Source organism: Melanostigma gelatinosum, assembly GCF_949748355.1.
Source record: "Melanostigma gelatinosum genome assembly, chromosome: 12".
NCBI lineage: Eukaryota > Metazoa > Chordata > Actinopteri > Perciformes > Zoarcidae > Melanostigma > Melanostigma gelatinosum.
The window spans coordinates 14,438,250-14,459,183 of NC_136645.1; the positions used below are offsets into that span (position 1 = coordinate 14,438,250).

A 20,934-nucleotide genomic window follows, 5' to 3' on the forward strand; every position below is an offset into this window, starting at 1 on the left:
GTTCAGTACTACCATCTTGTGGAGGTGAATGTTCATGTTTTGGCTGTTGGACATTTATTGATTTAAGTATTAAGAAGTGTTTTGAAATGCATTTTAGTAATATTAAAAAAGGCTTGTTGTTGTGAACTAAATTATATAACAATACTGTGATGAAATACACCAATGCTGGTTTGAATATTGACATTTCTTACAAAATGTATATATATATATATAAAAAACCCCAGCATTTCATGGTTGAAAGTGTTTCAAAACGCTGTGTTTTACATCAGTCTTAATCTTGCAAGGCCAATTCTGAGATAGAGTCGACCGTTTGTGACTAATCTGTGAGGCGGAGGGACCGCGGGTGTATTTATCATCTCATTTATGGTCAAATAAACAGTAGATTCATCAAATTCAGCACCCCATGCCGCATCGCTATTTTCCAAGCTATTGTTGTAGCTGTTAAGTTAATAGATGCTCCTTTAATTAAAAAGCATTCCATAAAATACTCATTAACCAGCTGTTGTGAAGATTTATTTTGAAGCAGCATCATATTGCAAAATAATGGTTAACCCCTTCCACTTGAATGCTACACTGCTTTCAAGGTCCTACTACAATGTCAGCAGAGCAAAGCAAACATTTCTCTTAAAATGCAAAAAGAAAAAGGTCTCTACCAAACGCAAAAAGCGCTTACCCAGAATTAAAAAAAGGCCCGTGATGTTAATGTCTTAAAGAGCAGAAGTACAGTATTTATAGAACACAAGATTAAAAGCAGACTACTGTACAACTCTTTACTACATTTACATGGTCACACAGATCAGCTTAATTTCCAGAGAAAAATAAATACACATCTGATTTCTATTACACAACCTTTTGCATGTCTTAACCCAATTAAAATAATTCTGTAATCATAAAAAAATCTGATACAGTATATACACATACATTAGCTGCAGGTGTGTTTCTTACAACACACATGCTGTTTTGCATTCTCTTAAAATTGGACCGCTTTCGTTCTGGGCCACACATTTGGTCTTTCTCTACATGCACGTTTGTATAATGACGGTGCACTTCTGCAGCGCTTCTCATTTGAACCGGTTCACTGGGTTCCCAATGAGCTCCGGGCACGGCTCTTCGCCTTTCGCAATCCTGTCGCACTTCTTGAACAGGTCGTAGTTTATCTTGTCGGTTAGGACGCTGTCCTGCTTGTACTGCGGGTGCTTGGCAACAAACTCCCTCATCCACTTGGCCATCGTCATCAGTTCGCCTGTTAGAGAGTGGACACATTTAGAGTTGCGCTCAGAGTTGAAGCTGCACAAAGAGCAATCTGCTTTCGGCTTTTAATATCATTAAGTTTCTGAAAGATTTACCTGAGGCACGTTTCTTGATGAGCTTCAGATAATTCAAAATGGTGCACCTGGTATCCACATCCACTTCCATGTTTTCCAGATAGCAGTTAAGGATCGGGATAAGCCCTTGAAACACTCCCTCCTGGTAATGAAAACAGAAGAAAACAGCAGTAATTGTTAGGGGGCTCGACACAGGACTAAGAGTCTGCAGCCATGCTAGCAGCTCTGTGAGGCTGTAATAATGCACAGCCGTGATTTAAACCAAATACGTGGAAAGCATTCACACATTATTACAACTCAATAATGTTCAAGCTTATTCCAAGCTGCTTACAGACACTGCTAAGCCTTGTAGTCACATCATTTAAATAGCCTAAATTAGCTTCTTTTGTTATTTTGCATATTTGTAGCAGTGCGCTAACAGTAAAACCAGATAAATGACATTACTATCAGAAGTTCCTGATATCTCCCACTTAGAATTAGTTGGTTACTCGTAAATGTGCTCGAAACTATATCACATGAATGTGGGATGACAGCATGCTCACAATGAACATGCTAAAACACAAAATCGCATGAATGTCTGAATCAAATTTCACAGCAATCTGCTGTGAAATGAAACAGTAATAGACTGTTGACTCATAACTACGAATGTAAACCTCACGGTGGCGCTAGAGGAGAAGTCAGAGGATCAGTGGGATCAGTGGGATTCATCCACTGAGCACCATGAATGTTTGTATCCATCCCATCCTTGTTGAGATATTGTCATCAAGTGTCGGGCAGTAATCACCTTTCCATTGATGATTGTGTCGATACTCATCAGCGTGTACTCCTCACCATCGGTCTCCAAGCAGTTCTCAGCCGAGGCCGCGCCATCAAGGCCCGGGTTGCAGCCTGTTGGTGGACAATACAAAGGGATCAGAGACTCCTACGCGAGGCTTTGAGCATCGACCTGAAGTTGCACTTTTTGCTCAACGCACCTTTGAAGATGTCCTTTCGGAAGTAAAACATGCCCTCCTGGACAGAGTTTCTCTTCTGTGCGGCCTTCATGTTTTCATCAACCTAATGAAAGACGAGGGATTGTTGGATCAGAGCACCGTGTACAAAGTATGTCATTAGGACCCAAATCTCCCACTTCATTGACTGATGTTTTTACCTTCGACAAAGGGATCAGAAAGTCCAGTTTATAGGACAAGATCACTCTGGTGAGCAGGACGACAAAGACCACATATGCGGCGTTTTCAAAGTCAGTTAGCTGCACCTGAAAAACAAAACTCAGCTAAATATCGGTTTGTGTTTTTCTGTGTTTGAAAGGCCATCGAATATAAAAACAGATTACAGTGCAATTCGTTTTTACCTCCATGGGGCGGAACTCAACTCTCCAGCCGATATCGGAGTTTGGAGGCGGAGGTTTGAACCGCATCGTCTGCCAGTTGGTCGACTGTAGGTTCTGCAGGAAGACACGTGTGAACAAACACTCCTTTACGCCGAAGATAAGCCTGTACTGTGCTGTTACACATGGCTGCCTTTCTTCTAAGAAACTGAAATACAGACAACCTCACCTCAAAGTGATCAGACTCGTTTTCATCGTCCAAGTGGATTTTGTCCTCAAAGACGGAGAGTGGGTCTCGGATAAAGAGGTGTGCTATGTGTTGGGCCAACAGCTTGTCAATTCCTACAAACAGGAAGCTGATTATTCATGAATGTATCTATCCGTGGATTCTGACTGTGAAGTTGAACATTTTTCATTAATTTCTTATATATTTATGTTGACAGTATTTTAGACAAATCACTTCCTTCACATTACCTGCGTCGAGCAGCTGCTTGTAGATCTCCTCGTCTATCGTCAAGTCAATGTCATTGTACTTCTCACCGCAGCTGGACAGGTAGCTGTCGATTGAATCGTATCTTGACTTGAAGATCCTGTATTTGTCGTTTTTCAAAGGCTGCGAGGGAAAAAGTGATTTCCACACATTTTACGTCATACGAATACCGACCTAAAGCATAAACAATATTTCTGCGATATCTACGTGTTGCTTTTTGCCTTTTGCTTGAGAAAAGTTTGAGGAAGCTGCAAGTGAAATTGGATTGCATGGTTCTAGTCTTGGTGGTATCCAGCAATTCGGAGGGAACAGATTTCCTGAATTGGACAAAATAAATAACCTAATAAAATGTAAAAAAACGTTGCCCCATTACTGAGATGACTGACAGCGTTGCCTCGTATATACAAATCTCAAGTGTCAACAATGAAAGAAAATGCTAATGAAAGAACACATCAGAGGTAAAACTAAACAAAGCACATTCTCAAAAAAATTACTCGACTAAAGCATATTTTTCCACGCCAGGGGTCTGGATTTTCACCTTGAGGCCGCGTTCTTCCACTGTCCTGTCGTCCACCGAGGCAGAAATAACTCCCCAGCGACAATCGTTATCCGACACAAAGCCTCTGTAGAAGGGAGAGGCCGCACTCAACGCCATCTGTAAAGAGAGGAAAAAAAGATTCAGTCGTGTTTATGAAACACTAAAGCCACACAATCTGCATAGTTGTTTTCCAAACATTTGATTCGTTTGGATTAGTAGTTATATAATAGTCCAGTTGAAGAAGCGGTCAGGTGAAGCATCATAACATATTTACTTATCGACTCACCACGATGGGGCAGAACGTTGCTAGTTGGTCATAAAGGTATCTTGCCTCATCAATGCTACACGCTTGGAATGTCACCTGCAAAAGCATCATTAAAAAAAAGAATCTGAAGTACATTTATAAATCACTTGGGATTGTAAAGCATTAAGTAGCCCAGCTTACAACGTCTCACTTACATCGCTGTTTGAAAACCACAGGATTGTTTAGAAGATTTTCATTCAGTACCTGCAGACAGCAGTTGCCCATCCCGAAGCCCATGGTGTCCATGTAGATGTGATCAGGCAGAGCCGCCCTCGCTGCTTCACCATCGTCCTCAGGAAACTCCTCCACGAACGGAGATGGAGTGCACTTGTCTTTAAAGACTGAAACACGAGAAGGAATATTGTCACATTTCTGTAATTGTCTAACTGCACTCTGCGAGGCAAATCAAAACCACCGACTGAAAGGACATTTAAATAAAACAATTGTTAAATGTATTAAATAGTTTTTATTATTGAAAAAGAAAAAATATTAGAAAAGCTTCATTATGTCTCAGCATACATACCAATGTCAGCATCTATAACAGGTGATTAAGAATATTGATTTACCATATATTTAAAGGAATAACAAGTCACAATATTAAGTAAATATCACATTGTAATTGCAGAAAAAGATATTTATGATTACAAACTAGTGTATGGTACTGTTCTTATCGGTCATTTCCTTCAAACTTACTTGGCACATTAATCACAACTTTCTCTCCTCTTCTGTGACGTATGTTTCTGGTAAGGGTGCTGAAAAAGCAAATACACACGTAGTCACATAAGCGCACACGCCCACAAACGCACACTTCATTATCAAAAGCAATACAGATCTACTGGCACCTACAGTCAAAATAAGACCATCTCTTTGTCTTATAATAAAAGGAGTCAATGATCAGGAAGCTACGACCACGATGCCTACCTGAATCGTGGGTGGCTGCTGATGGCTTCGTCTGGGAAAAACAGTGACTTCGACACTCCCTTTTCAACAGGGGTTGGCCGGTGCTCTGGTTTGGTGAAACCTGGGCAGCCTAACCTAAACAAAGGGATCAAAACATACAGAATTATTATAGGGCCGCAACGAACACCCATCAACTATCAACGATTATTCTGACAATTATTTTGTCGAACAAATGTCAAAAAATCTATTTAGTTCTAAAATATTATAAAATTGTACATTACATTGTACATTTGTGTTGCTCATGCTGTCAAGTGCAATCAGTTCCAATGTCAACTCCTCATGGTCAAAACTGTAAACTAAAAGAATCCATCAAACTGATGAATGAAATATATTTCACACCATTGCACAGGCTGTATATCAAAATATGGATGTATTTGTTTTGCTCTTATCTCCACTAGCAATGATCAACGAGGGTTAAAAACCCTGTAGAACAAAGTACCTTGGAAACGCGGTGATGGTGCAGAGGGTTTCTTTGTGGTTCAGGACCGAGGAGGCCTCTCGTCGTCTCTTCCCCATGTTTCCCTCCACAGTGTTGAACTCCGACATCGTCCCGCCGTACGGCTGCCCCGGCGTTCCTTCGATCATGTAGCTGCCGTACTCTGGTCTCCAAAGTGTGGGGTGACTGCACAAACATGACAAGTGCTGTGACAACAGTCTACTTTCACAGGGTCAGCGAGGAAGGCGGCCATCGAGAAAAACGCCCCTGATCTCTGCATCGCGATGACCTTTCTGATTGAATGAGCCGGCCGCTCTCCCTTTATCATATGTCAGCCGCAATCTTGGCACGGCAAACAAACGCGCCGTATTTGTGCTCCGGAGCGTGCTCTTTGGTGTGTGCGCCAGAGGGGCAGTAATGAGGAATGCATGGGCTCTACTATTCCCACTGCCACTTCCCCCGGGTGAAGTTGGCTCCACGGATTCAGACCGACGTCATGAGCAGCGAGCAAGCATAACACTCACAAGCTTCTACAAACACGTTCACGCTGCCTGCAGTGACTCGTTTTGAACAAATGCAGAATGTGCAGTTCACTGATATTTCCCAACCAAGCTTAACGAGCCTGAGAGGGAAGTTACTGTCAAAGGTTCAAGATGTGGCAAGCTGGAAGAGACACACTAATAAAGCAGAGCTGTAGCTGCTTCTAATGGCACCAACTTGTGTGATTTAGAAAAACAACTGCTGGTTTGATAAAAATGTGTTGCTGCAGCATTTTGTACAAGCAGGTCAGACTTGTTTGTGTGGTGTGCTTTGTGCATGTGAGCAAAAGCACGACAGATTTTTTATATGAATGACTTTGAAAGTCAAATTGACACATGGGCTTTCAGGCAAATTCAGTGCGAGTGAAACAACGTTATGAGACTACAGGCCATAACGCTTCGTGCCTCTGCTGGACTGCACACTGATCAGTTTTGACGATGAGTGGCGGTATGCGGTGGTATGCGAATACATTTGTGATAGCAAATACTCAATACTTGACAAATGAAATACTTAGTACTCAGAGAAATATTTTCTTATTTAATTAAGAACATGTTTACTTACAGATAGAAAACTTTGACTTGAACCACGCATGACTGCACAAAATAAAATGGGTAACCGGAAGAAGGGAGGGAACGCAGTAGAAGCATAAGCAGAATAAAAACAAATGATCTAATTAAATGATGGCCTTCATTGTTTAAAACTACACAGTATAAAGACATCTAGATCTTTTAATAGCTGTCGTATATAATAGCTGTAGCTGAGTGTATTCTGTGTCCGGTTTACTTACTTGGGGTTTATCTTTTCACCCTGGTCCTGAAGAGTTTCCAAAACATCTTTACCGTTGAGGACGAGTCTGACTTTTTCATCCTTGTCATCCAATTCCACCAACATGTACTCGACCTGAAAGTAAATGATTAAAAAGAAACGGCACACATTATCAGTCAAACACTGAGTTACAGCCTCTGGTTTATTCATTCAACACAGTCCAACTTCTAAACCAGGGTTTCAATCCACACTGGACTACAGCACAAAGCCGATTCCAGATCAGACTGGGACGCCATCGCATCAATTCCAATTCATGGGTTATGTTTCCTTGACTCTGCTACCGCCGTAATCCCCTGTCTGAAAGAGGGATTAATCTATAACAACAGCATTCCACATTGTTCCAGATCAAAACACGCTGTTCAAGCTGTAGTACACTGGAAGTTGTGTAGACTGGTGGCGGGTAAAAACCAATGTGAAGTTATGAATGAAATACAAAAAAGTCAAAGCTGAGCCGACAAAGTGTTGGTTGACATATGGTATAGCAGGCTTTAAGTTACAGTCACTCAACAGGGAGTGTCTTCCTGAATTACCAGCAGTACATCTTACATCATCACCTTTAGTATCCAGTTACAAGTAGACTGAATTATTCATCGTAAATAACCACGAGTCAATGCAACTATTACCTCGTCAATAAACTGTTGTATAGTGGAGCATGTCCATGACAGCACCTCATGAACATGCAAATCCTCTTAAAATATTACATAATTAAATGTTGTTTTTCTGCACAGAGTAAACACAGTAAAGTCGTTTTCTATCTCAATAAAAGGCCAATACTGCATCATGCACAACCCTCATGACAGACAGATCAAAAGCATCAACAGGCAGCAGCAATGCAGCACTTCCCACATGTTGGATCACTCTGTCTCACCTCATCGCCCCACTTCAACACATCCTTCTGACGTTCCTTCAGCTTGTTGTAGATGTTGAGGAACTGAATGATGCCGTGCTTTCTGATGTGGTCCGCGTACTTCTTGGTTTCTTCCCAGTTCAGCGGAGACCCCTGTGACAGTAGACCCATCGCACCGACAGGCTGTGTGAACGGACTGACTGGTGTCTTGTGGGAGTTTGCACGCCGATGCGTTAGCTAGCTAGCTAGTCTGTCCAAACTCGTGCAGAACTAGCATGAAGTCTCGGTCCGAACACACGGCAGAGCCTTGGATCCTTGAGGAGCTGCCTGGAAGAGTGCAAATGCGGAAGCGGCGTCTCGTGGTGCTGTTAGGCGGGGTGCCCTGTCGGTAACCTTAGTGGAGCATCCAGGAGAAGAAGAAGCAGGCCCCTGCTCATCGCCTGCTAATGTCTGGTTAGCTCGGTAAAGCACACCGGAGGACTGATGTGGCTGCTCTCCGGTAAAAACCCGACGTGTTTAAACGGTGCCTCCTATAGACTCGGATTAACGACCACGAACCGGGCCCGATACCGTGCAGCTCTGTGATGACAGCGCGATGAACCGGTTGTTAGGTCTGTTGCCACACCAGCTCCTCTCGTGTTGTATATATGTAACGGTACGCCCTCCTGGCTTCACACACGTGATGTCGGCCGGCGGAGCGGAGTGACGTCACGGTGACTCGGCGTTCCGTCGTAATGTGGCTCCGCCCACTGACCTGTCAATCGGAGTAGGTAGAGCGACGATGCGTTCAAGACCAACCTACTGTAGGCGATGATACGTTCACGTGCTGCCCTACTGTAGTCTCAAAGAGCTCTTTAGTCGATGAGTTGCTTTTTTATGGTGAATTACTAATTTCCAAGAAAATTCTGAGCACGTCTCTGGTGAACACAAGTGTGTAATTGTTTGTGGTTGTATAAATCAACTAATTCATTTGTCAACACAATTCGTATGAGCGCAATCCAAGTCCCAGTTGTTCAATTATATATGATATACAGCAAGGAACAGCACCAAATAATCACATTTAAGAGGCTGGAAGACTTTCATTTGTCTTATAAATTATTGTTTCTCAATTATCAGATTGATCAGATCAATCAATCAATTCATAATCAGTGTGATTTAGGTCACACTGCATAAGATGTTCATAGTTCAGTTTGTTTAAACCTGCTTATTTATTTATTTTCATTTTGTTTTCTTTCATCAAGTTGATTTTCCTGATTTCTCTCTCACTAGTAGTGTCTGAAAGACAAATGTATAAACGCTGCTCACATGAACAACTACCACAGAGCAATTTACTCACTGGCTCACCTGTCTTATTATTTCCAAACAGTATTAACTATTTCCACAGTATTAAAATTGATGAGTCATGCTTACAACTACAGTTTTGGACGAACCAGTTTATGAGGAACACCTGAATGCAACATCATGAAAGAACAAGTGCATGACACAGCACTCAACTTCTTTGAGGGTCTGTGTGCTTTACAAGGGTGGATACAACTCAAAGTGCATTGAACTGACATATGGCCCAAATAAGGATTTGGTTTAACTCTCAACACATTTCATTTTTGTTGATTTTTTCCCCCCACTAGACTCATTAATGACATCCTGTTTGTTAGCAATGTTTCTAAAGTTGTACAGCCAGGACTAAAACACAAATACTGACATCTCTAATGTGAAATAACCAGAACTGTTTTGGTGTTTGAATAGGATCACATCACTCAGAAGCTGATCGAGAAGATAGTTTTTTTCTTTGACATTGTAATGACACCTCTGCCTTTATTTGTAATCACAATTATACTTATTTGGATAATGTTACATGCCTGAAACTGTTTTCTCGCTCTCACAGTGTAAATTATGTTAAGGATAAATGAGCAGGAGCTCAAAAATTTGCGGATTTATATTATTTACTTTAACAACAGACTTGAGGCAGTTGTTAAACTAAGTTAAGTTGTGCAGACCGCTGTATACGATTACTCACTTGATGCCAGTGAACTTACTGTTTCAGTTTTTAAAACTTGGCACAAACACCTGCAATCTCCTTGTATTTATGTAAAAATGTGTATAAATACAGAATGTAAAAAAATACACACATTTATGAGTCTCTGGGTTGGTCAGATTTCATGATAGGATTAAAGACAAAAAGTGCTCATTTAATGGGAAAATGGAATAATAATAATAATTAACAATTTTCCAAAATAAACCACTAAAAAGGGCAAATAGATTGAAATAAATTGAAAATCGTAATCATGTGTACATGTATATTTTGTTGATTTATGGTGATCAAAAACAAACTGAAGTGTGTTACTCAAGTATTTCACTTTACGGTACAAAATTACCGTAAAGTAAAAAGAAAGAAGAAGAAACTTGCATGAAAAGGATTTAAAATAAATGATCATGGCTCAGAGAAGCTTCAACTCTTCATCTCTTTAATTTAAAAACAAACAAATAAATGAAAAGACATGAGCAGTCAGGGAATCCATGAATTCCAGGAAGCTCAGGCTGACAACATCGTTCCCAACTTCTATTTTTCTTTTTTACAAAATATTGTATTGCTGTCACAACTAAACCCATTCAACCCTCATCACTTCCAACATTTTCCCAACAGAATCCATTTCTTTGCACTGATAGCGTTTTTGACAATCGCAGAACATACGACGCAAGACCACCACATGAGACACATGTAGAGAAATTGCGGTCTTACTTCTCCTACTCCTGGTAGGTGACGTCAATACTTGTTTCAGCTCCAGCTCATCATTCTGTTCAAGTATCTGAGAATCACAGGAACTATAGTTGACTTAAACAGGACTGTCACACAATCTTTCAACGGCAATAGCTGTGTTGCAAACACTGGATGAAAAAAAGACAATCATGTTTCAGATTAATCTCAACAACAGTGATTTTGCGTCTTTATACCTTTCATTTGAGTTTTAAATAACATTATATTTGCTATAGAAAAAGGGCTAATGATATTATCTCAACTGAATTGGCCCCAAAGGTAAATTTCTGTCTAAAATTGATAACATGTTATTGTATTGCTACGTCCGGGTTAAACATTTTCTCTATCATAATTGACCTTCATGATGCCCATTATACTAATTGTTGAACTATAAATACTGAAAATGCATTTCAAGGCTTCAAATTGCTTTTAATAAATGGAGTATTCCCAAATCCTTCCATTTTATTATCTTTTTCTCATCTGAAGAAAGTTGACCATTTAAACATCATCTTCGTCCCAAAAAAGGGACTGTTGGTAGAGTTTAGAACAAAGATTTATTCAACAGAAATGCTGGAGATCTTTAGACATTTAAACTACATTATTACTATCTACACTTTTATATACTGACTGGTGCAGAAGACACTGAACTGGCTCTGGACTCTCGTGTTTTCCGTGTGGGTATGGTGACAACACAGCATGAAATGCCGACTGTTGCTTCTGGCAATTCATCATCCTCAGTCCATTCATTGAGGTCAGGGTTGAAAACCTGAATGCATTTCTTGTACTTCTTCCCTCCCTCGTTCCAGCCTCCGAGGAGATAGACCTTGTTGTTCAAAATGGAAATACCAGCCGTGCTCACTCCTGTGAGAAGAGGCGTGCAGTAGCTCCACTGCCCGCTGTGAGGGTTGTAAGACTCGACGGCGAGGACATCCACCCTCTCCCCACGACCTCCCAGCTGGCTGCCACCGATGACATACGCTCGGTCTCCCACGGTGGCAGCGCAGTGCCAGCCTCGAGGTGTGCTCAGACTGCTCTTTTCCTGCCAGGTGTCAGTGGAGGGGTCATACGAGCACACGGCCCTGGAGTAGGCGTTGTTGATGTAGCCTCCGGATACAAGGATCTTGCCATCGATGAGGGAGCTGCCGTGACAGCAGCGGGGCACCTCCATGGGAGCTTTCATCTGCCACTGGTTGGAGGAGGGCACATAGCACTCCACAGAGGCCTGAACACCATCACCGTTTCGCCCTCCGATGGCAAACAGGAGGCCGTTGAAGATGTTGAGGCTGAAGTGTGTGCGCTTCTGGATCATGTTGCTCAAGTGAATCCAAGTGTTGAAGCGGGGGTCAAATCTGAAGAATGTGAAAGGGATTTGCAGTTATTTTGTTGCTTCACACCAACTAACGTGACAAACTAAATATCAAACGTGACAATTAGTTCTTACCTGCAGAAGTTGCTGACAGCATGTTTAGCCTGATTCCTTGCGTCATTCTGGTCCTCACCACCTGCCACATACAGGAAGCCGTCCAAGACTGCCACACACTGATTGAAGCTCTTTGCTGGCATTTCTGTCAATTTATTCCACACATTATCTGCATCTCTGTAGAGGACGTCTTTGCTGAGAGATTTCTCTGTCAGGGCAGGGCGTCCACCAACTGTGAATATCACCTTGACTCCACCGCGCACCTTTGTTCTGCGTGACTGGAGGATGTTCTGTTGGAATGGCAGCAGATGGTAATTCATGGCGTCAACAAGGAGACGGTGGCACTCTGGGTCTTGCATCATTCTAGGCGCATTCTGGACATGATTCACCAGGTCTTGGGCAGAGATGGTGCCGAAGCGGATGAGAGTGAGGAGATCCGCCGCGTACTTCAACCTCTTCTCGTCAAAGTCCAACCACTTCATGGCGATCTGGAAGGCCGTGATCTCGGAGGGAAGCTGCAGAGAATCGTCTGAGAGGAAATCGCTGATCTGCTCATAGGTGAGCTTCAGGAACTGCTCCATCTCAGAGAACTCGATGAAGTTCTCCCGCATGAACTTCTGAGCTGCCACCTTGGTTTCTTTGAGGTCATAGGCATCGGCGATGTTAGCCACATACATGCAGTTCTCCACGCTGAGCTCCTGCTTGAGGAAATCACTGCACATTTTCACCAAGGTGCTAATTTGCAGCAGCATGGCCGCGGCGATAGTGCCACCGATGCTATACAGCGACAGGGTCAGCTTTCCGGAGTATGCATATGTAATCGCTGTGGCGAGGCCGACCGGCGAGAGGTCGTTCAGGTCGATCTTCTGGAGGGACGAATCCTTCTTCAAGATGCTTCGAATGTACTCGCTGCAGGAGGCCATGATAACCTTGTGGACATCAAATGACTTTGACTTGGTGGCGACTGTTAGATCGCAGAGGAAGCTCTCCTGCCTCATGTTGCTCAGACCCTGCAGCAGGTTTGGGGCATACACAGAATCAGTGACTTCAGTTGAAATGCAGTTGAAGCCGTTTCCTCCTTCCAACAGAGTGTTTAGCCCGTTGATCTTGTTGACGGGGCTGTCCTCGACCGTTATAGTGATTTCATTTGTGTCTCCTTTACTCTTTTTGGTCGCCTTGTTCTTTTTGGGTGCCATGGTAGCAGCAGAACACAGCCCAGACCTTCTGAAAATACACATAAAACATGTCAGCCTTTATCAGGGAAGTGCAAGAGGATTCACAGAAATCATAAACAGATACGTTGTGTCAAATGCAACTTGTGACAGACATGACTTATGCTGGCAAAGATTTTGCCTAGAATTAATCTGGTCTGTGCATCAAAATATTAGAGAACTAGAGGGGAGTTATGGGGTATGCCACATTGACAAGATTGAACTACGTTAAATAACCTACATTGTTGAGTTTTGAATGATTCCCTGTGTGTGCCGTCTTGAGGTCCTGTTGTCCTTGTGCCATGTGTATCTACTGTTTTCTTTCCCTCAAACTAAGCAATAATGTAAATGTCCTGTACATTCAACTTGTTGTATCCAAGGAGAAACGTTTTCTTCCATTTGGGAGTAAGTGGAATTTATTTAGACGCTACACAAACACCTTTGAAAAACATATGTGCTACTACCGGGTGACGGTGGAGCAAGTGAGTGCGTCAACATGCCCCTCTTTGCATCTGTCACAATTTATCAGCAGTATGTCCAGGAATAGCATCGCTGGACGGCTCACCCATGACGTTCCTTTTATAGACTTTGAGACATGAGCACCAGGCCTCATGTCCTCTCACTGTTTAAGTTCAATTTCGGGCAAACGTTCATTTTTTTATGTCTCTTTTCTTTAGTTTATTTAATGGTTGACAACTCGTCCTGGATAAGTCTGCAATGAGCACAATCTAGAAGACAAAAAAGTTTCACAAAACTCACATTATTCACACAAAACCTAGAAAACCTGAAGCTTATTGTCACCATGTGTAAAAACAAATTTTAGGATGGGGTCAACAGCTTTAAGCAATTTATCCCCTTTTGAAGTAAGTAAGAAAGAGCACATTTTCAAGTCTAAAATGACTGACAAACGCTGAAGCATTAACTGCACTGAATTGCCTTTGTCAAATTGGCAAAATGATCATGCATGGGAAAGTTCCACTTACCTGTGAAATGAAGTTGAGGCTGGTGAAGAAGGAACTTGTGCCTCCAGTACTGGAGCAGGAGAGAGAGAGCAGCAGTCACCCGGCTGAGAGAGACATACAGTTAACTCCTCCTCTGCGGGAGTAAGTGCCAATCAAGTATTGTGCAATGCATGTGGCAGAGGAGAGGGACCATTCAACCCCCCCTCCATCCTAAAGTGTCCCACAATAGCCTCCAATCAGTTGATGTCAACATACTGTGCATGGGCTCGACCTCTTGATATGTAGGTTTCATGCAGCCATTGTTTGGAAAATGTTGTCAGCTGTCAGAGGTGCCCAGAGCATTTTATTTGATAAAAAAAAGTTTTTTCTATTTTAGTCTTCTAGTAAAACAAATAAAGTGAAATAAGAATGAATTTATTGTTGGACGTGATCTCATCGGCAATCTGAATGGAAATCTGCAGAAGTTAATTGGAGGAAATAGAAATGGAAGCGCACAGAAGACATTTGAGCACAACTTCATTACCAGCACATTTAATAATATGTTTGCTGTAAGGCAATGTCCCGGTTATGCTGATGTGTTTGTTTGACTAAACCTGAGAGGTGTACAAGTTTTGAAAGCCATACATTTTCTTCTTTTTTTGTTTGAAGGATGATACATTTCTCTTTTATTAGACCTGTATTCCCAAGGAGGGTTTCTGGTTTACAACCATCAATAATTGACTGCAGAATTATATTCTCGATGGCAACAATGTGAATCATGATTATCAATATGTTTTGTCGTCTACTGACATGCACAAGCCTAATTGATTCATCACTTCTAAACCACACACTCCACATCGTTTCTGTCATCGGTTCCGCCCATTATAATAGTGTCATCAATGGGCGCGCGCTGCCCGGTGTGTGTGTAGACGGTTGCACGTGAATCACCGTGATGGCCAGCAGCTCTGATGTGGTGAAGAAAGTCAAGCGGTTCAAACTTCAGCTGACAGACACAGCAGAGTCTGCTACGGTAGAAGATACTCTACTTTATTATTGTTCTTTGCGCACAACAAGAAGAGCAGAGCTAAAGGGAGAGGTTCCTGCCGTCACGAGAGACATTGTTTGCAGTATGCTGTAGACTACTCTCCCGGTACTGCTGTTGGATATACACTATTTAATTACACAGCCAATCATTGCTCCAGAAACATTAGCTTCTGTGGTTTCGGAAGCTTTTTTTTTTTTTTTATTACCCTGACCGTATGATTTTACAGGCTAAACTAACAAGTGAAACGTTGGCAAATTCACAATGTCGTCTCTGTCAAAACCCGTGGGCTATAAGATATTCTCTCTCCTTAATTGCGTTCGTCTGGTATCTTTGGTTATGTGTGGAAACGGGCTGATTGCGAGCTGTTTTCGTCCGTGACATGTGCGCTGCTGCCACACAGCATTATAAAGCACTTCACTTTGGGGGTCAGGCTGTTTAAATGGGAGGCGCCTTGCTGCTAAAATTGGCGACGCTTCCAGTTGTCCAATTTATGGCTGCTGTCCATCATCGGAGCAGGTCGGGGCGCTCTGCAGGCGTGTTTGAGTCATAGATGGCATAGATCATTTAATTGGCCAATGTCTATATTAGATTTAAATGTAGATGAATTAAAATCGAATTCAAATGTTAAAGCACTACCTGAGAAGGATTCGGTGATATAGGGAGACGTTATTCCAGCCGGCTGCTTCATCCATTTATAGTTCACGGTAAAAGGAGCAGTGCGGGGGGGGAGGGGAGTGGAGGGGGTTCCCATACATAGCTTCTGCTCTGAATGCACAATCAGCAACTGTGGTGATCCAAAACCAGGACTACCTTATTTGGCCTGTCAGGTTTTCCTCACTTACTATACAATTTAGTTGCTTTTTTTTGGTCATAAACATGCATGAAAACCATGCTCATGGAAGTATGAACGTGTTTATTACTCTTTCCAGGTTGTAAAGATTTTGCAGAAACTCAAGGATCTCGATATCACATTAGACCTTCTTGCTGTGAGTATATTTTGCAAAGAATGTCTTTTGTGTTGATATATTATATATTTATTTTGGTTACATTTGATTTTGACTGTGCTTCCTTGTGTCTGCATATAAATTAGGAAACTGGAATTGGCAAAACCGTAAACTCCTTGCGCAGTCATGTACAGGCTGGAGAATTGGCCAAGTCGCTAGTCAGGGGTTGGAAAAGATTGGTCCCTAAGGAATCCAGAAGGTGACGTATATTAACATTTTAGTTTTATTTAACAGTATACTGTAATTTTGTTTGTTTATTTTACATCTTAATCTTGAGTTTTTCTTAAATGCAGCCACACAGATGATGGGGATGCATCAGAGGGTTTGGCTGTTAAAGACAAACTGGATGACCAAAGCTGTCCAAGTAATGGAAGTCTTACAATGAAGGATTCAAACAATAATTGCTTAAAATCTCACATTGAGAGTCAGAATTCTTCAGAAGAAGCCCCCTTCAAAACAGGCAGCAGGAAAGCTGATTCGGAGAAACAGTGTAAAGAACAGAAAAGACACAAGGACCAGAATAGAAATCAAGAAGAATGTCAACAAAAAAAACAGCTTATCTCTCAGGATGACATCTTGAAAAAGAACATTGATATCCAAGAAGATCAAATGGACAATTCAGTTGTCTCCAAGAAGATGAAAAGGAATGAGCGAGACGGAAAATCAAGAGACACTGATACTTTGCTTGGAAACAAAAACTCAGAGGACGCTCATGGACAATCCAGCTTTGATACTGGAAGATTTGGGTCAGAACAAAAGTCAAATAAGAAACTCAAGGAATCATCCAGAGAAGGCAAAGAATCTTTATCATTTGAATCCAGTCACAAACACTCAGAAACATTAAAGCTGGCCAGTGTCAAAGATGACAGATCTTCTGAAATATTGAGGACTTCAGAGGCCCAAAAAAGGAAAAAAACAAGTAAAGAGAAGCACGGAACTCTAAAATACAAGCAAGAGTCTGAAAAAAAGGGAAATTCACAAAAAAAGAAGGCAAAAATAAAGCACAAAGACAAGCGGAGTGAGTCCGAGGATCCCACCTTGTCTTTTGAATCATACTTGAACTACGACGTGAATGTTTTCAAGAGAAAAGAAAGATCCGGAGTGAAGAAACCGCCCAAAACACTCAAGACTGTAGTAAAAGAGGAAGCAACTAAAGGTCCTGGCATGAAACCGTTCAGGTCACCCGTGATGTCTATAAATGTTACCTCTCCAACACAGGTATGTTTGACAATAGTCTTATTCGTTTGGCTTTTAGAGTGCAGATCTTAGTTGATCAAATTTCAATTCATATTTCAGAAGTTTAAGGAGTCTGTAATGGAACTGCTTCCATTCACCATTCTGACACCCGCTGGTCTGCCTGAATGTGAAAAACCATTTGGTGTCGAGTACTTTGAGAGGAAAGGTACAGTATTTACAACAACAACGTTCAGTGGTATTTTCAGATTTCTCATTTCATTCTTGACATCCTGTCTTGCAGTTGAGAGGGAGTCTGAGTTCTGTGACTTCTCAGAGGAGTCTGCGGTCTTCACTGGTCAACGACTCAACAAAAAGATGCAAGTGTACTCTGGTGCCAAGACCGCCTTCCTCCCAACCATGATGAGCTTGCACCAGCAGTGCATCCGCACACTCCAGAATAACATTAACTGTGAGTAAAGCGCAGAGAAGCTTTTTTACTGATCAGTCCGTCAGTTTGTTGGATTCATATTTAGGTGCAGGGATCTCTCCTCAGTGCTGTATGAAACTGGCGGAGTCCCGTTTGAAATCCTCGAGCCGGTGTTGGAGAGGTGCACACCAGAGCAGCTGCTACGCATTGAAGAATTCAACCCAGTAAGAATGAATGAATTTAGCACAGAGACACACTCTTAGTGGCCACTTAATTAGGTACACCTGTCTGGCACTGCATGGAACCCGCCGGTTGTTGTTTACATGTTCGCCTACAACTATATTTTCACTGAGAGGAAAAGCCATAATGTCAATAAATTTAAAGGGTAAAGTCCTTTGGACGTATGTAATCGGTAAATCTTGTTAATAGATGTGCGAAGTTCACTTTTTTGCGATTGTCAATGGAAAGTCTGGGGTACAATAATGAGTTAAACAGTAACTTTACCTCCGACTTCATTGTCATACTTTATATGCAGAGATCAGATTGTCAGATTTAATGAGCAGCTTTACAATGGCCACTGAGTGCGTATCAGTTTATCCTGTAATTACCTTTGTAGTAAAACTAAACTTTCACACCTTGGGTAGACATTACAAACATCATGTTAGGTTTGTAGAGAGCTTAGTTTGAGTGTACAGGTGTGTCTTTGTTGCTAGCCCTGTATTTGTTTGTTTCCACAGATCTACATTGGAGAGACAGACCACTTATGGGGAAAACATTGCCAGAGGGACTTCAAACACTCCAAACTTCAGGAGTATGAATCATGGAAAGAGATGTACGTCAGGCTGTCTGAGGAGAGGGAAAGGAAACTCAAAAGGCTCACAAAAAGCATAGTCTCGGCCCACTCTACTAAACCCAAAGGTGTGTGCTGTAAACTGGAACTGTAAGAGGCTAATCTTGAGTAGAACAGTCTTTCTGTGTCAATCACTGTCAAAACAACTCCAATTACAACAGTTGAACATGAAAAAGTGAATATTTTAAATACACTGTATACAGTTTAATCTCAATGTTCAGTACACTGTGACAACTTTTTTTATTTAGGTCGGCAGGTGAAAATGGCATTTATTCACACTGTTGCTAAGCCACCGAGAGACGTGCGAATTCAGCAGGAAATTCATGGAACAGCTGTTCAGCAGCCTCAGCTCAGGTGCAGGTTGGTTTCAGCGTCCTAAATATAGAGAAGTATCTACAGAGGTTTTGCGATTAGCACATTTTTATGCAAGCACAAATTTTTCAATCTGTGCTTGCATATTCATTTCAGCTATGTGGTTTACTGGATTATAGAGTTCACACACAAACCAAAGATTGAAAGAGTGGGGCCTTGTTACACATTCAGCCCTCGGCTACAAAAGGATCACTCAACAACAGCAGCAGCAGCTTAGCAGTGTCATAACCTGCTGGATACTCATGCGGTAACAGTGGGTGGAATACTTTGCGTGTGAGTTTAGCCAAACAGGAAGTGGAACAATGTGCTGGATGAACTGTTTTTATTCTGGTTAGACTGCCTTGGTTGCTTTTGTTGTCAGCAGTTGCAACATGGATGTTATGCTCACTAACTGTAGTGTAGATGGAGACTCGTGTTTTATGTGCATGGCTTTTTTTTTCTGTTGCTTGAGGTATGCGCTGTGCTATTATCTCCTTAATTATCAGTGTCAAGGTTCAAGACAACAGACGGAGGCCGAGTAATGAGCCCAGCAGGTCCAGCAGCGCCAGTTCAGGGGCTGCCAATACACAAGACCCTCGCAAAAAAACAAGTGAGCTAGAGTGTAATTACATTTTAAATTAAATTTTACAAACTAATCACGCTGGCCTGTTTTTGTAGTGAGTAAGAATGAAAGCTATACATATAGAAGTAATCTATATGTAATCCTGATTGATTTTATTTTAACTCGTCACCTATTTTTTTCTCTCCCGTTGTTCACACAGGAGTTGCTCCAATGATGGCAAAGTCCTTAAAGGCATTTAAGAAACTGGGACGCAGATGAATGTGCTTATGATATTTACAGTGTGTGGGTGTGGGGAAAGTGCACTCTATCATTCATTAACTTTGGACAATAGAAGGCCTGTGCTCACATAGATTACTCGATGTTTGTCTTAATATGCAGGAATTGTGCAATGTTGTTTTTTCTCGATAACTGTAAATTGTTGTCACTATTAAAGGGACGATGGAAAAGAGCAGATTCAAGTGATTTGATATTTTGTCTTTTAGCTTGTTTGAGCTAAACAAGGTCAGTCTGTAGTTTTTTTGTAATGGGATGTGGCTCCCTCTAGAGGATGAATAGATAGATGTATATGTCCATTTTTATTTTTTACAAATTTATTCTACAAACTAACTGTATTTTTGATAACATTCACCTAAACTATTCCAACACTGAATTGAACAAAATACAAGTCAACCAACGAGAAGAGTCTTAAGTACTACAACTAATAATATATTTAAAACACAGATATTTAATACATGAGGTTCATTGTATTCCTTTCAAATAGTGTGTTGTTGTTCTCGTCCACCTGGTTTTGAGGCAAACTATTCCGAGAAGTTGTCAACAGTTCGTTCCACATTATGAAAATAAATCAGCTTTGTCAACTCACTGTAATCCCTGCAGTTGTTTTGTCTTTAATGGGGCAAGGCATCTGCTGTGTGCCTCTTTTCAAGGACCCTTCCTGTCTATTTTTTGTTGTTTTGGACAACTGTTTGAGATATTAAAGAGTGGCTCTGAAACTGCTGTAGCCTTCAGCACCACCTGTGGCGGCCTGCTGAGACTGCATCATTTATCCAGCCTCGTGTTTAATTAATTGGTTTGAGGCAAGCTGCTATTTCCAGGGGCCTTGTGAATGTGTCTTATTGCTAATACGTTTACAATTATGACTTTTTGGAGACTTATTTCATGTTTTCATTTCTCATGAATCAGCGCAACAATACATCCTTAGTAACCTCAGATAACATCGGCAATTTAAAAAACTACCATTGTATTTATGGCTAATGCGAGCTATTGGCTTACGCCCAAGCTGACCTGATGGTTAATGACGCTGTCCTGCCACAAGCGGACCTCAGACCAGTGGGCTGGAGCTGACCTTCACCTCTGACCTGGAAGAGAGCAAAGTGTGGAAAAAAAAAAATACACGAGGATGGAGATTCTTGTTCCATTTAGAAATTAAAATGAAGGCAACGTCCATCATGTTCTGTGTATAGAAGGCTGAGTTATGACTCGTGCAGGATGCGAGTAAACAAAGAAACTTTCAAGCATTACTGAACAAGTATAGCACACATTACTGCGTTTGGACACAAAGTAAAGCTGATGACATGGTTGA

The 20,934-nt window shown here is 41.6% G+C and overlaps 3 protein-coding genes across 7 annotated transcripts; 1 reads left to right on the forward strand and 2 right to left on the reverse strand.

Annotated features, from left to right (window-relative positions):
* Nucleotides 1-505: 505 nt before the first annotated feature.
* On the reverse strand, nucleotides 506-8,233 carry gclc (glutamate-cysteine ligase, catalytic subunit). Its single transcript, XM_079280482.1, has 16 exons — nucleotides 7,614-8,233; nucleotides 6,708-6,820; nucleotides 5,384-5,566; nucleotides 4,906-5,019; nucleotides 4,678-4,736; nucleotides 4,189-4,325; nucleotides 3,967-4,041; nucleotides 3,681-3,797; nucleotides 3,127-3,265; nucleotides 2,882-2,994; nucleotides 2,677-2,769; nucleotides 2,476-2,580; nucleotides 2,300-2,381; nucleotides 2,110-2,213; nucleotides 1,347-1,467; nucleotides 506-1,243 (listed from the first exon to the last, which is right to left on the reverse strand). The coding sequence occupies exons 1-16, from the start codon at nucleotides 7,761-7,763 to the stop codon at nucleotides 1,062-1,064; spliced, it is 1,887 nt and encodes a 628-aa protein (XP_079136608.1). The 5' UTR covers nucleotides 7,764-8,233; the 3' UTR covers nucleotides 506-1,061.
* Nucleotides 8,234-9,872: 1,639 nt separating this feature from the next.
* On the reverse strand, nucleotides 9,873-14,071 carry klhl31 (kelch-like family member 31). 3 transcript variants are annotated; one of them, XM_079280309.1, is made up of 3 exons: nucleotides 13,959-14,071; nucleotides 11,786-12,988; nucleotides 9,873-11,693 (listed from the first exon to the last, which is right to left on the reverse strand). In XM_079280309.1, the coding sequence occupies exons 2-3, from the start codon at nucleotides 12,958-12,960 to the stop codon at nucleotides 10,961-10,963; spliced, it is 1,908 nt and encodes a 635-aa protein (XP_079136435.1). In that variant the 5' UTR covers nucleotides 12,961-12,988; nucleotides 13,959-14,071; the 3' UTR covers nucleotides 9,873-10,960. The 3 variants fall into 3 exon arrangements, with proteins under 3 accessions (XP_079136435.1, XP_079136436.1, XP_079136437.1); XM_079280310.1 differs by having other exon boundaries at nucleotides 11,786-12,985; nucleotides 13,959-14,023; XM_079280311.1 differs by lacking the exon at nucleotides 13,959-14,071 and adding an exon at nucleotides 13,217-13,770.
* Nucleotides 14,072-14,844: 773 nt separating this feature from the next.
* eloal (elongin A, like) lies at nucleotides 14,845-19,790 on the forward strand. 3 transcript variants are annotated; one of them, XM_079279759.1, is made up of 11 exons: nucleotides 14,845-14,946; nucleotides 15,891-15,947; nucleotides 16,052-16,164; nucleotides 16,259-17,183; nucleotides 17,262-17,367; nucleotides 17,443-17,610; nucleotides 17,695-17,792; nucleotides 18,306-18,486; nucleotides 18,667-18,778; nucleotides 19,276-19,379; nucleotides 19,552-19,790. In XM_079279759.1, the coding sequence occupies exons 1-11, from the start codon at nucleotides 14,869-14,871 to the stop codon at nucleotides 19,608-19,610; spliced, it is 2,001 nt and encodes a 666-aa protein (XP_079135885.1). In that variant the 5' UTR covers nucleotides 14,845-14,868; the 3' UTR covers nucleotides 19,611-19,790. The 3 variants fall into 3 exon arrangements, with proteins under 3 accessions (XP_079135885.1, XP_079135886.1, XP_079135887.1); XM_079279761.1 differs by lacking the exon at nucleotides 14,845-14,946 and adding an exon at nucleotides 14,968-15,066; XM_079279760.1 differs by lacking the exons at nucleotides 19,276-19,379; nucleotides 19,552-19,790 and having other exon boundaries at nucleotides 17,681-17,792.
* Nucleotides 19,791-20,934: the final 1,144 nt, after the last annotated feature.